This window comes from Anopheles coustani, chromosome 2 (genome assembly GCF_943734705.1).
Source record: "Anopheles coustani chromosome 2, idAnoCousDA_361_x.2, whole genome shotgun sequence".
NCBI classification, from domain to species: domain Eukaryota; kingdom Metazoa; phylum Arthropoda; class Insecta; order Diptera; family Culicidae; genus Anopheles; species Anopheles coustani.
In genome coordinates this window covers 81,201,770-81,216,305 of record NC_071289.1, presented here as the reverse complement: position 1 = coordinate 81,216,305, position 14,536 = coordinate 81,201,770, and the positions used below count along the sequence as shown (strand labels likewise).

The 14,536-nt window shown below is 45.7% G+C and overlaps 2 protein-coding genes across 2 annotated transcripts; one reads left to right on the top strand and one right to left on the bottom strand.

Annotated features, from left to right (window-relative positions):
• Nucleotides 1-554: 554 nt before the first annotated feature.
• LOC131265154 (uncharacterized) lies at nucleotides 555-1,397 on the bottom strand. The gene is made up of 2 exons (XM_058267415.1): nucleotides 1,392-1,397; nucleotides 555-1,322 (listed from the first exon to the last, which is right to left on the bottom strand). Exons 1-2 carry the CDS (start codon nucleotides 1,395-1,397, stop codon nucleotides 555-557), a joined length of 774 nt encoding a protein of 257 aa, XP_058123398.1.
• Nucleotides 1,398-7,778: 6,381 nt separating this feature from the next.
• Nucleotides 7,779-13,200, top strand: LOC131265153 (mucin-2-like). The gene is made up of 2 exons (XM_058267414.1): nucleotides 7,779-7,787; nucleotides 12,112-13,200. Exons 1-2 carry the CDS (start codon nucleotides 7,779-7,781, stop codon nucleotides 13,198-13,200), a joined length of 1,098 nt encoding a protein of 365 aa, XP_058123397.1.
• The last annotated feature ends 1,336 nt before the right edge of the window (nucleotides 13,201-14,536 follow it).

Here is a 14,536-nt window from a genome sequence, read left to right as displayed (position 1 = left end):
GGCCTGAATTGATGTGGAAGGATGGCGTAGACGAAGCCGCCAATAAAGCCGGGATACGGAATTGGACCAGAGTGGCGAACGACCGTGAGCGATTTCGGATGGAGCTTCGTTAGGCCAAGACCGCTCAGGGGTTGTAGCGCCACATAAGAAGAAGAAGAAGAAGTATCTAAAACATGGGGATGTGTTTCGAAAGACAAAAAATATCTTAAATAAGTCAACGAGTGTATAAAACATAACATTGGAGAGTTAGCGGTCAGTTTGATCGCACCTGAGCATTCGCGAACTAGACAAAATCATGTTGCATAAATGAAACAGAGATAAAATTCGACATTTTTCACCACTTATGCGTGTGGAAGGTATTTTTCTAAAACAGTTGTCACTCAATTGGTACAATCTGAGTTGAGTATTTATTGCGAACGAGTTTTACTTACAAAAACATAGCCTACGCGAACCAACATCTAACGAGCTCAAACGTCTTAAACATCTAACGGGCTTAGATCAATTTCAGTGGGAAAAGCGCCTTAAGGTAGGCAAGGTGGACAACATTTAACACCTCACACCGATTTGTCCGTTTTCGTAGCAACCGTCGTCGAAGACGGTCCTTCCGAAGCTTGCAGGTTAAGCTTTCGCTTGTAGCGATAGCCACCGTTATCGAATGCAGGCGGCACGGCCCCAACGTTGGGCAGTGAATAAACTCCGCTTCCGAACGCGTGCTCTTCGACCGGCTCTCCGAGCGTGCGTTGGCCACCGGAGCTCACGTCGAGCGGAAGGAACGGTTCGTGCGTTACGGGATGGTCCAGCACCGGGGGCAGCGATACGCGTGGTGGCGGAATAAATGGTGGCGGCTGCTGGAGCTGGTTGATGCCATGGTTAATCAGCACCGGGTTCGGCTCGGGAGGACCCGACGGTGGCAGGTAGGTGTTACCCACCGGGACCGGCTGTACGGCTCCGCTGAAGTCACTCTGGGCGAACACGGTGGAGACGAAGGTTTCCGTCACGTACTGCACGACCGGGCTCGGCTGGAGGACGAGGGTGGTCGTTTCGGTGATGTACTCAACCTGCGGCACCAGCAACGTCGACACGGAGTACTCGGTCGAGGTGATGAGGACCGGATTGACCACGGTCGAGGTCAGATAGTCCGTCAGGTACACCGTGTTGACGTCCGTGAAGAAGTGGTTCAGCGTTTCGGTGGCGTAGTCCGTCACCGTCTCGGTGAACACCTGCGGCAGGCACTGAGGCGTCGGACGCGGGTAAAAGTAACCTTCCTGCGGCTCGGCCACCGCCGCACCGACCACAAGCAGCACCAACCACACGGCGTTACGCTGAAACAGAACACAAACAGACCGATCCTTTGTAGAACGTCGCCCGGGCGCCAAGAACACACCACTTACCACCATCATACGGCTTGCGATAACAGCTCGTACGCGCCTGATTACGTATTCAATTTCGCTTTTCAACCGATTACGGCACAATTAGCGGCCAAATTAGCACCTTCCGGATATACGTAGCTTCGCGGGCTTGGCGACGGAACCGGACCTGCACGATTTACGTCGGATATACGAACACGCTCTAGCCACAGACGAACGCTCGGCAACACGTACTCGGACTCGTCTTCGACTTGAGGTCCGTTCGGATGTGATACCGGGCCCTGATATACCGTTAGACTTTATATACGGCCGCGCCGGACGCATCGCCCGCAAGTGGCCACTGCCACTTCCCGGCCACCGGGAGACACGGTTGGTCGAAACCTACCCCGAAGTGACAATTAGCTGCACAAACAAGCTGGCCCTCTTCGAGTGATGTTCAGCCAAACGTTGTATGTTTTTGGGCAATTCCTTTCCGATCGCAATGGACCGGTGTCCCAATCTGCCAAACACTACGTAACACAGACCAGCCTGGGGTAGGGCGACCACGGGGTAAGAACAAGCGAAGAGTGCGACCGAGTGTTGGAGGCGAAAGTAGGACATTCCCAGCACAAAAAGGCGGTCGCCTTGATCACATTTCCTAAACAGTTGTTAAACAGTTTGCCAAAGGATCGGTGATAATGGCAGAAATCAAATGTTTGATGCATTTATACACGGAACGAATGTGGCGCATCTGAAATCCTGCGAAATTCAAACATCATAGCTATAAAAGAACAATACAACATGATGCAGCCTCCATTATGCATGCGAACCAACAAGATTTTTTCGAAAAAGACTATCATTCAATCTAGTCCAATTGCAGCTGAACTTGTGGGACTGATTTATTTTACAGAGTCCTGTTGTACCTTTAATATTTTTATTTTTATTTTATTTGGATTGTAAGTTAGAAAAGTTATATTTTATGATGAAGTATCATTCTGATCAAAACATCCAGCTTCTATATGATGTTTCATAGCAAGAATGGTGAAAAGAGTTAAGATGATATGATAATAGGAGATAGGACTATTGAAATTGTTTCTTGCTTGAATGTGTGACTACCTAAATTCTGTGGTCTTCTTCTTCTGTGGTATAGCATGTTTTATTGGGATTAAATAAATGTTCTTTCGAATCTTGTACGCATAACTCTTTTCTCGACCACTAAATAAATTGTCAAATGAACTGTTTCGAGTTTACCGTATTTTAGCGTGTATAGCAACCCCTTTTTAGTTCATGAATGAGCACAGTCAGTTAAGTTTGTAACATATCTAATCTACTGTTGTTTTCTTTTGTACTTCATTCGATATATGCATTATCATCCCGTACAAAGGTTGATGAATTAAATTTATTATATTACGAAATATCTTGTCTTTTATAATCCACGAAATGAGTCTCAGTGAGCAAAAAGTAAACAAAAAATCATTGTACAAATCAGTTTAGCAAAATGAAAAATCTTCTTCACTAGAGGAGTTGACATATTGGAAAATGCTAGGAAACCTACTTTAGATGATTTTATTCTTTACTCAATAACTTCAAAGCAATGTTCACAAAACCTAACGCTAATGGCAAGCCTTTTCTCAAGCATACATTGGCAATAGATAACAAAACGTTTTTATTAAAAAGATAAACGTAAACGGCGCTCCAGGACCAAAGGAACGTCTATGATGATGGCAATCTCATTCCATACGTTTATCCCCGAAGCGCACCGTCTGCAGCCTCACTCCGCCTTTCTTTGCTTTGCTCGTTTGAAGAAGCGCACACAAAATGCAACCCAAATAAATAGACACACATCGATGACAGTGGGACGGCCTTGGGCGTACGTAAGAAGGAAACCAGTGCCCGGCCTCCCTTCGAACGTCGCTTCAAACGACAGACAGTCGCACAAATGTCTTCATTTTTCAGTCCACTCGTGCTTCTTTGCGAGGGTGAGTTTTCGCGTTCGCTCTGAAAAATTGGCGCTGGGATCCGGTTTGCTAAATATTCCTGCAAATGAGCAACCCGGATTCAAACGCGATCCGCACGGTAAGCATCCAGTCTAGTGTTCTTGTGCGCTCTGCTAAATTTCGTTGTATTCCATTTTTGGTCGTTTTACCACTTATTCGCGGTTTGTATGAATAACAAAGGACCGAGGAGAAGACAGAACACCTTTGATCCCCCAGTCCGAACCCCTGGCTTCCTAGTTATTTCCGATCGCCGTATGCGTCACGGTTCGTCACCGAAGAGCACCAAGGATGAGGCAGTGCAAATCCCATTTTGAAATCCGTTTGCCTGCATCCTCCCAGCGCCGAAACCACGTATCAAAATGTCATGCCCCGTTCGTCACGGATACGAGCGTTCAAATTCTTCTTACCAAACACACACACACGCACATAGGTAATCATTCCCCAAAATGTCAAGAGAGTAGATCGAGTAGACCCGCAAAGAAGTCGGCATCGCCGGGTGCGGATTGATCGTTTGTTTGCACTCTGCTTCTCGCCTCTATTCGGCTTCCGGTTACTTCTTGGGGAGGGGAATTTCTGCACAATGGGTTTTCCGCGAAAAATCCACACGTCGTTCAGGATGGACGCCATTGCCAACTTCAACGTTAACCCTTATGTTTGCGACGGTTCACGCATGCACGCATTGAATCATTTAAATTCAATATTAATTAAAAACCTCCACGAGAGTAGATACCTTCCTAAGCACACTCGTCACTTGTTATACTAAAATGTTTTCTTAAAAGCATAGTAATAGAGCAATATGAAAAAGTCAAAACATAAATAAAAATATTTCTTATGGTAAATATAACTAAAGTTTGAAAAGAAAATAAGATCAAGAAGATCGATTAATTTTTGCAGCGTAAATATTGACTATAGTCAATCTATACTGTATACAGTTTGAATGATTATTTACTTTATTCATTTACCCCTTACTATTTACTGTATACGTTTCCTTCCTTTTTATTTTGTGACCAAATGCTGATTTAATTCAGTATTTATTTACATTCAATTTAGAGCATGTTATTTTTTTAATTAAACATCATCTTAACAAAAAGTTAATGGTTAGAACAGAATACTCGTATAATCGTGAAAATATTTGTATGCTTCTTCATCTTTAGTGTTGATGACATCAAAAATTTAACCATTTTAGCAGTTAATAATGTATGTTCTCAAAAACTTCAGATGCATGCTAAAAAATAAATTGAATACATTGATACAACTTTTGATCAGAAGCGTAAGGGTTATACATGCATGTTTTAACACCTCCGAAACCCTTCAGCCGAAACTCGAAAGACTGAGGACTTGCGCGGATTCAACGAATGAATTGACGGGCATTCATCCGGATGACGCCCATCAAAGAGATAGCCGGATGCTTCCCGGATTTCGATATGAATTATGAATATTCTTTTGCATTATAATTCGCCAACTTTGTCAACCCACTGGCTCGAAGCTGTTCCAGGGATTACAAGCTGAAAAGCTAATGAAAAGTGCCTGCAGAATGCGGGCGCGCGCGCGTCCTTGTTTGTGGTTTGCAAATATTAAATAAATCATTCTTAAAATCTTAACGCCTCAGATGATGCGCAAACACCCCGGCGCACCGATGGTGGGGAAATCGAAATGTCAAAGTAATTTGCCCTTGTAGTGGGTAATTTTATATGGGCGGGTGAAGAAGAAACCAGATTTCCTAAAACGAAAAAAAACACCATACCTAACCTATTCTCTATGCGACGCCTCGACACCTAGACAAACATTGAACGAGAACGTTGCACCTGGTGCCTTCCTTGGCCTTCCAGTTCGACCGCTGTGGACCTGTGTGATTGATTGTACTTGTAGCCCCAAAACGCCTGAACGCCTAATGAAATTACTAATTTTCGTCTAAAGGTCACACGCGGTGTACTTGTTCACAAGTGCCACCAGCATGAAGACATTGCGGTTGGCCCCCGGGGAGGGAATTGATTGAGGGAATTTTCAACAATCCGAACGCCCTTTTATACATCGCCAGTATTGCTTGTTTCGTTTTTCTATCTGGTTTTGAAGTTCCTTGAGCGACTCGACAGTGATTCCGTGTGCGCTTCAACCACAAGGGTAGGGAGAAAACGTAACCGAAGGACGGTAGGGAAGACTTAACGGGATCGATTCAGACTGAAAGTTAAGATGGGTACTAACTTGATGATTGATGTTGTTTTCGGAGGCGATCAAAGGGTCGCCCCGAAGCTGTCTCCTTAAATCTTCCACTTCTTCTAACGACTGTATGAAAAAATTGAGTGAAAAATTGTGTTCTACATCGAACAAGCATGATAAAACTCACCCTGGGACTACATCCGGGATGATCGGGAAAGAGCAACATTGTTGCAATCCTTTCCTATCACAGGCCACAGCGAAAATAGCTAAACATAAACTCACACTACTGCTTTGGTACGTCATTTAGATGACGTTTGGTGTTAAGTATTGTGGAGGCCAAGCCCACAGCCATAGGCCGCAGTGGGCTGCAATATCAGGTACAGGAACGGTAACAAGGATATGCTCAATTTGCAACTCGCTTGCAACCGGTGCTAACTTCAGCTCAAGGTCCCCGAGGTCAGCGGATCAACAGATGAGCGTGTGGCCGATTCCCCAAGATCCCCCCATCCATCCAGTCCGAAACGCGTTCGGAGATGCCGCGGTAGGTAAATTCCAAGAAAAACCGAACCATCTTGCTTACCATCGCGATGTCGATTTATTTGCCCAGTCCAATCGCTACCGTACCGGTAAAGGTGCCTCAACTGCGCTGCCTTTCGCTTCTCTTAGCCACTCCGACGCGGAATACACCGTACGTGGACGCGGGTCAATATTTGCGCGCGAAGATGTATTCATGCCAAAAAATTATCGCATAATAATGATCCCGACCTTGACTTTCATTAGCATCGGTCAGGGGAGGGGAGAACGCTAGAAATAGCGTAACGCACCGTAACGGGTATCGTTTAACGGATGAGGAAGGACCGCACTCGGGCGGTTTACAATGTTTCGCTTTTCAATCCAGAATGTGCCGCTCGTGGCTCGACGCATCTGCAAAGTCATCCGCAGGTGATAGCGGAGGGGTTTGACGATCTTCAATTACTAATGCAGCTACCGCCTTGCATAAGACGTACTTAGGAGGAGGAAGCTACACAAACTAACCGCCACGCGGCGTTGAGTAGAAAAAAAGATAAAACCCCGTCGAACGCCAACGTCCCACTTAATCGCCAGGGCTTTTTAAACACTTCAGGTGATCAAACAAGCGTTTGCCGAAGATTTCGGGTGAACCAAATGTTGAGTGCTGATGATCGCTGTGGGCAGATAAGCCTGCAGTCTTCAGTTGCCTCGACCTCGGCAGCGTCTTCCGCGGGTTGCTGCCTCATGCATCTCGGCCTAAAGGTCATGCGCAGCTAACCAAAAGCCCCATCCGTCACCTCGTGCGTCCACAAGCAGCAGCTCTTCAGGCTTCCTGAGTTCATGGAACATTCCAACTTATGAACAGGTTCAAATGGCAGGCACGTAGCAGACACCCTTTGGCACGCGAGGAATAATCTAAATGTTCAGTAATCTGTCACCCCGATTCCAACAGCTTTAGCGTCCTGTAACATCCTTACGGTCTATATTGGCTGCCAAACATTAACCTAATCCCTCGCACGAAAACATCCTTGCGCAACGTTAACTAATCAGACTTTTATTGAAAATAGAGCTACTAGTTAGGAACTAAGCGGTCAGTATCTAGTAGTCCACGGTTTCTACTACCGAGTCATCCTCACACACCACTGGAAGCTTCCCCGCCCGTCCACGTAGGCCATGAAAATTAGTTTCCCATTATCATCGACTCGAACGATGGACGCCATCGGGAGGAGGCCGAAGAGCGATGACTACCGGCCAGCCTTGTCGCCAGTGTGGAGATTTGTGGTCGCACGCGCGCTACGCTCGCCCCATGTTTGTATGGCAAACTAATTATAATCGCTAATGGTCCTCCAAGCCAGCATGCCATCTCCATCGGCGCGGCATACGATCGAGGAGTGGTGGCATATATGCCATAGTTTAGTTTAACATGATTTTTTACGGTATCCTAACTAGCTCCGTTTCACTCGTGTGCCTTCTCGCTCTCGAAACGATGAGTCCATAGCATCGGTTTCGGTGGTTCCCCGGTGATCCACTGTGCGAACACAATGCGGATATGAGTGGAAAAACCATTTCTCAAATTTTCGTGGGAATTCTGTAGAATGTTCGCTGAAGAAGGTGCATTCACGAACTCTAGCCGTATTTTTATAAGATGATTAAGGGGAGTACATGTTATGCAGTGCAGCCCTTATTAAATAGATTGGCGTTACATGATCGGATTGCTATAGTAACGTGTAGTTTATCACGAAATGTATGGTTTTTAATTCAACTCAAGATGGTGAAGGTAAGGAGTAAGTAAAGATTATTTTAACAGTTTTGTAAATTATGAACTTTTATTTTTAGTCGTATTAACTGATTTCTATAACCGTCTGCACCAAGTATTAATTAATTTTTTTTTTTATATTAAGAAAAACCAATGTTCAGTGAAACCTTTTCTTGAAAACTCTATTCAATTGGTAAGTCTCCCGTTCAACAACAAACAAGTGTAATGAAAGTTAAATCCATCACATAACACTATTGACCTCCCATACACATGCGGTTCACCCACTGTGTGGTCGAGGGAACCTCCGCCCCTGTCGCCCTTTCAATTGCCATACCGTGAAAATCTGCACCGTCTGCTGCAGCTCGGAAGATGCCCCGACCGAGGCTGCCCTCCGCTTACCGCTTGGGTTTGCCTTGATGAAGATATAATTGATACACCGTGGAGGGTTTGAAGGTTTTTCCTTCGGCTGACCAAAGGGCTCATCGCTCGCCTTTAAGTATGGTAGGGAAAATGCCACCACGAACGCAAATGCAGAGTTAGCGTCAGGGACCGGCCTGACTGCCTCGTGCTCGCAGATCGTTCCCAGCCTGATAAATCAGACCGAAAGTTGCCTTAAAGTTACCCATTGTTTTAAATTTTCATCAAGGGTATTTTGGCGCTTTTGACCGAAGCCACTTGACAGTCGTTGCGGTCATTTTGGAAAACAGCTTTCCACGCAAAAGTTAAACTGAAATATTTGCTCAACATTGGAGTCGTTCATTCGCTTCGCTTTATTTCTCATTTGAATGATAAAAGGCTTGATTCAAGCAAGCCTGTCGCACAACTGGTCGAACAAATATCAACATTGCATAAAATAACTGACGATGAAGGACAGAAAATTTCTGACATGATCATGCTGGAAGCTAAAGGCAAACATATCTCAATATGGGTGTATATTCGAGTAAAAAAGAAGGTGATAACATCAAAAGCAAACCGAAGAGTAACCGAAAAATTGAAAGGCCTCTCAATACCGATCAACAAATATTCTCATGAAGAGAACGATCATTCCTGTCATATACCTGTACCTGAAATCAATTCCGTATTTTACCGTTAAGTTGCAATTTTGTTTCTAAAATGAAAGTATTTTTCAAAGACATACTATTTTAGAGTTGTTTTTTTTTACACTGTTTCGGACCCAACGGATGATCAGTTTAACGGTTTTAAATTTCGTTCTCAAATATCTAGATAACGTTTGAATATAACGTCAAGCAAAAACAAGGGATATTATCGAATCAAAAAAACGGAACTACAGCCAAATTCTTTGGAGTGATCAATTTGACAACTTCTTCATTAAAAATCTGTAACTTCGACCGTTTTTCTGATATGTTTGGTACATGTTTAGTAGTATGTTATTTTACTTTTTAGTACATTTTATTACTATTTTTTTATGAATTTTATTTTCGAATGTAGCTCTTCATCACTCCGCTAGTTCGGAGTGTAGGAAAACATATTTTTTAAATGAACAAATCAACAAACTCATTTGCTGAAACAATAGATCAGCGATAAGAGAACAACGTGTGCTACTGTTAACAACCAATTGTCTTCTGCATCTTAAACAGAACACTTTTGTCAGCTCTTTAGTTATGTTATCGAACCCGTTTGACCGTTTTACTGGGCACAATCTTTCTCCATTTGTCAACCGCAGAAACCGCGTATTCTCACCATTTCGCGCTTCTGCCCCTCGGTCAAAACAAAAGAAGAAAAAGATGATGCACAAATCATTGTCGCACAGAGTGCGGCTAAGGAGTGTGAGCTAATTTCTTCTCGCGCCAAACTCTCGGTGCCCGTCAGATGCGAATCAGGGTCGCGAGTTCAGGTTGTAAAGGTTGTAGGATACCAGGCGCGCTAAACGGATCATCTCCGGGGCACGATTCCGTGACGTGTGTCTTTCGATTATTTCACTGAGGACGATGATGAAAACTGTTTACGAGCAGACGAGACGGCTGCGAAGCCGAATGAGCGAAAACGGTTATGATGAAAAATGCACACAGCAGTTTTAAACGAAAGAAGTCCGTAAAGAACGAAATATTCCCACATAAAAACCATCACCCCCCCTTTTCGGACAGGGCCGCATCCTCTACCGTTTTCGTGGCCAACCCTGTCGCTGCCAGGTGGATCCGATTGAAGAAAAAAGCTAGATTATAATAATGCCCAAGACATCCAGAAGCGTCACAACCGATGTCCACTTGGTATGGGGTGCGCAGGGGTGCGTGACCGAGATGGGACGAGATTCGGCGATCACTTCTTTTCCGACAAAAAAGAACCAACATTTCTTGCCCAAAGTCTACTGTTTGGACAGCCCAAAAGCACCCCACCTGCGTCCTGCGGATGATGTTCCACTCTCGCGACACTTCTTCTCTGGGCGCCGACCCAACCCGACCACGGGCTTCCCCCGAAAAAAGCACGCCGCGTGAGATGAGGGAAATAAGAAGCAACCGAAACGAAGAATACAGCTAGATTCGCACTCTGCGCGTGCGCGCGTGGACCACGACGAAAAGCCACCGATCGTTGACGTCGTCATCCGTTCGTCGTCGGCGTCGTCGACGTCGATCTTCATCTCTGCAAACTCTCATCATATAAAAAGATCGACCGGTAGACCGGGGGCGATCAGTCTTACGTTCGGCCTGGCTAGCTGTGCCTCGAACCGAAAATCGATCAAAGGATCCAAAATCAAAAGGATACCCGCGGCGTATCGAAACCGAAAGTGTAGCCTACCGAAAGTGAGCCGGATCCGGGAAGCTCTACGAACATACCGGAGAGTTTTCCAACCAGCGCTTGTGTACTGACAGTTTTGAGATTTGGAGTCGCTTGGATTAAGCAATCATATCTGCCCGATAATGGTGAGTCGAAGTCGTCGAAGCCCCGTGGACGACGTTGTTTGCACGACTTATTCGAGCGGTGCTGTGAACGGAACGGTTTTCGAAGTGAAGTTGCAAATTTTCAAAAGTTCCCGAGCGTGGTGATACAGTGACCTCACGGGGGTTGGTTGCATAAGGTATCGTTTTCGGGCAGGATTGGAGAAGTAATCGAATACCAAGGATGGTTTGATTTCCCAACCATATGTCATAAAGCACCAACAGAAAGTGAAACCAATGCGATGTGGTGAAAAGGTCGTAATAATCAATTTTGTATTAAGTGAAGTGACCCTAAATTGAATTGTGATTTTAATACGATACGGCCTTCTTTCGAAAGACAAACAACTATCGAAGAAAAACAGGCTTACAATTTTCAAACAAACATAACTTTTTGATGAAACGTACAATTTTAAATGAAAAATGTGCTTTAAAATTGAAAACGAACAACATTGCCAGCAAATTTTAGAAATTTCATAAATAGTCAAACTTGGAATTGTTACCATATTACAATAAGGCGTTTATATCCGGTTTTACCAATGATCATGTTTTTTTTTTCTTTTATTGTGCCCCTAACTTGATCGATTACATCGTAACCTTAACTTGGTTTACATTTCTCGAAATCTAGTCGCATTTTTTCATTCATAAGAAATGTTGAAACAAACTTTTCGAAACCATTAACCTTTATTTCCATCCGTTCCGCTTTCGATTTGACTAATGATGATGATGGTGATCATCCTCATCATTGATGAAAGTACCTTTGGCTTTTCGATTACGCCCCAAGGCATCCAACCGAATGCCTGAGAGGCACCAGCAAGCATCATTTGAATATTCGTCTTGGTCAATACTCCTAGGGACACCTGCGTTTGCCACCAAAAAAAAAAAAAAGGGCGCTCGTTATAGACCGCTTCAGCTTCGAAAGTGTATCGCTACCGAACTATGCCCCTGCCTGCTGATAATCCACGGCCAAGGTCGCGGGAGAAGTCGGTGTTAATCGGTATTGGCGCTGTTTATGAAGATGAGACTTGCTTTCAACAGAATCGCGTAGGAAATGATTTATTGATATCAGTCCATTTTGCCGTTTGGTGGCATTTTCCAAGCAGTTCAATCCGTCCGCACATTCAGCGATTCATCTCGAAGCCTAACGAGGCGAACGCAGCCGCATCGTGACTATTGATAAAATAACGCTCGCCTTAATATTGCAACACTATTATGCTAATAGATGCTACACCTTTTCCTTCGGATGCCGTGACTCGTTCGGTGACGTCTTCTATTGCAGACGGTGCCGATTTTTTGTTTTGACCAATAAAAGGATTGCAGGCAGACAGCCTAACCTGCTTTTTGCTTTTCTGAATTTTTCGGAATCTCAATATTATAGATTCTGTGCTACTTTCTTATCCGATGACTAATGTCCTTGTGGGTTGCTTCATGTCTATTTTCTGTTTCTTTTGCAGCAGAAAGTGTGTCTTCTTCTGCTGGCCGTGTTGGCCTGTGCTCGGGCCGAGCAGTTCAATGGATACTTCTACCCGAAGCCGGACTGTGCCCTCCCCTCGACGGTCTACGTCACCCAGACGGAAACCGACTACCAGCGTTACACGGAAACCGTTACAGCGCCGGTGTACGGCGATGAACAGACGGTTGTGTCGTCGGTCTACATCACGTCCACCTACACAGCTACCGTACCCGTCTACCAGACGCTTACCAGTACGGCCACCTACACCGTAACACCACCGCTGCTGCCACCCAGCACGGTGTACAACACGGTCACGCTTCCGCCGGTAGTGTCGACGTACACTAGCACCGTAGTAACGGCAACGCCCGTCTACCAGACCGTTACGGACACGCGTACCGTTACACAGCCCCCGGTAACGCTTCCTCCGCAAGTCATCTACTCGACCGTCCAGCTGCCACCGGTCACACGCACCGAAACCTCCGTCTACACCACGACCACACCCGTCATCCAGACGGTCCAGGACTACCGCACCGTCACGCTGCCCCCAGTGACCCTCCCGGCGCAGACCATCTACTCCACCGTCCAGCTGCCTCCAGTAACGCGCACTGAAACGAACGTCGTAACGCGCACCAGCACTGCCGTTAGCACAGTGCGCGATACCGTAACGCTCCCTCCGGTAACGCTTCCTGCTCAGACCATCTACTCCACCGTCCAGCTGCCACCGGTCACGCGCACCAGCACATCCGTGTACACCACGGCCACCCCGGTCTACCAGACGGTCACCGATACGCGCACCGTCACGCTCCCGGCCGTTCCACTGCCTCCCCAGACCATCTACAGCACCGTTACGCTTCCGGCCGTAACGCGCACCGTCAGCTCCGTGTACACGCAGCCCGGTGGCGTGCAGACGGTCTACGTCACCGAAACGCAGGTGCAGCGCGACGAGCTACAGTATCAGACGGTCTACAAGACGAGCACCGTCACGCTGCCCGCCGTCACCAAGACGTTCTGCGCCCCGACGTACCTGCCGCCCCAGAACACCCTGGCCACCTACCAACAGCAGCGCCGTTACACGAACGGACTCTTCTAGGACGGACGGAGCGCCATCGAAACGCCACTTCGTACCCTTGGCAGCCTTTCCGCCCCAAAACGATAGCTAAAGAGATGTAAGTCGCCGAACCACCGGTTTGCGGTTTGCTAAGCGACGAACCTGCTCACATAACTGCCAGGCAATCACGCTTTTCACGCTTCATCATCGAACACGAACGGATCCATTTAGGAAAAGTGTTTTATTTTTATGTTTATTCTTTGGTTTCGATTATGTTTTTCCATCTTTTTCGTATTTCGATTGTGTTTTGCCACGTTCTCTCAGTTACCTCGCAGACCGAGGTGACCTCCGAGAAAGCCTCCAAAACAATGCCATACAAAACCACACGGCCACCATCGGCCGCTGACGTTTCGGTCAGGTTGTGGCGCCGAAATGCTAATCAACGTAGCGCACGCGGCCGCCGGACCGCGACCTTGAGGATGCATTTTTTTAAATAGAACGAAACGAGAGACAAACAAAATACACGCCGTCTTGTGAACCTACGACACTACCGTGCCGCCATTTGTGTTTGTTTTTTTCGCATTTTCTTCGGGGGCGCTTTTCGATACATTTTTTCCCATTTGTCAACCTCGCACGACCAGTGTACAGTTTTCCTCCATCGCGCTTGAGTTGCCTGGCTGGTTGATCCTGTTTGTTTTGGTTTGTTTTTCAGTCAACGGAGAATTTCACAATGTGTTACCAGCCAAACTGGTAACCTGACTCGGCAAATCATAAGTGACGATCCGGCAATCGTCTCGTATTTCAGTCATTGGCAAATCGACTCAAATGTGCGCATCGAAACGAGTGGGAATATGCATGGCCTCCCCTAGAGATCTAGTTAGTCCGCCCCTAGCCATTGTTCGGCCGTCCTTCTGGTGTTGGCCGGGTACCATTATTGGCACCGCCTTTGGATTTCCACAATGGTTTCAACGCGAAAAATTATCATTGGTCGCTAGCTCCCCACATTACTTGCTTCTGTTAAAAGGTTTAACGTAGGAAAGATGCCCCAAATTGAGATGCTTTTTGTCACACGATCGGCTTTGGTTGTCTATTTACAATTAACTGCAATATACCATTTGAAACCGAGTTAAACACAGAAAGAAATCGAATGTGGTCACGGATGTACGAAAGAGATTCAAGAAAGCCTTCCCTAAGTTTCGTTTGTTTTAGATTTTAATGGTGTAAGGTTTTGTTGATTGAAAATCTTTTCCGAAAAATATATAAATTTTAAAAAATTAATGGAATGAAGCCTATTCGTTTAACCCAAATTGTTATGATGACTATTGAATTACATTGCAAAATTAACAACACGGATACTGCTTTGAATGTAGGATTTATG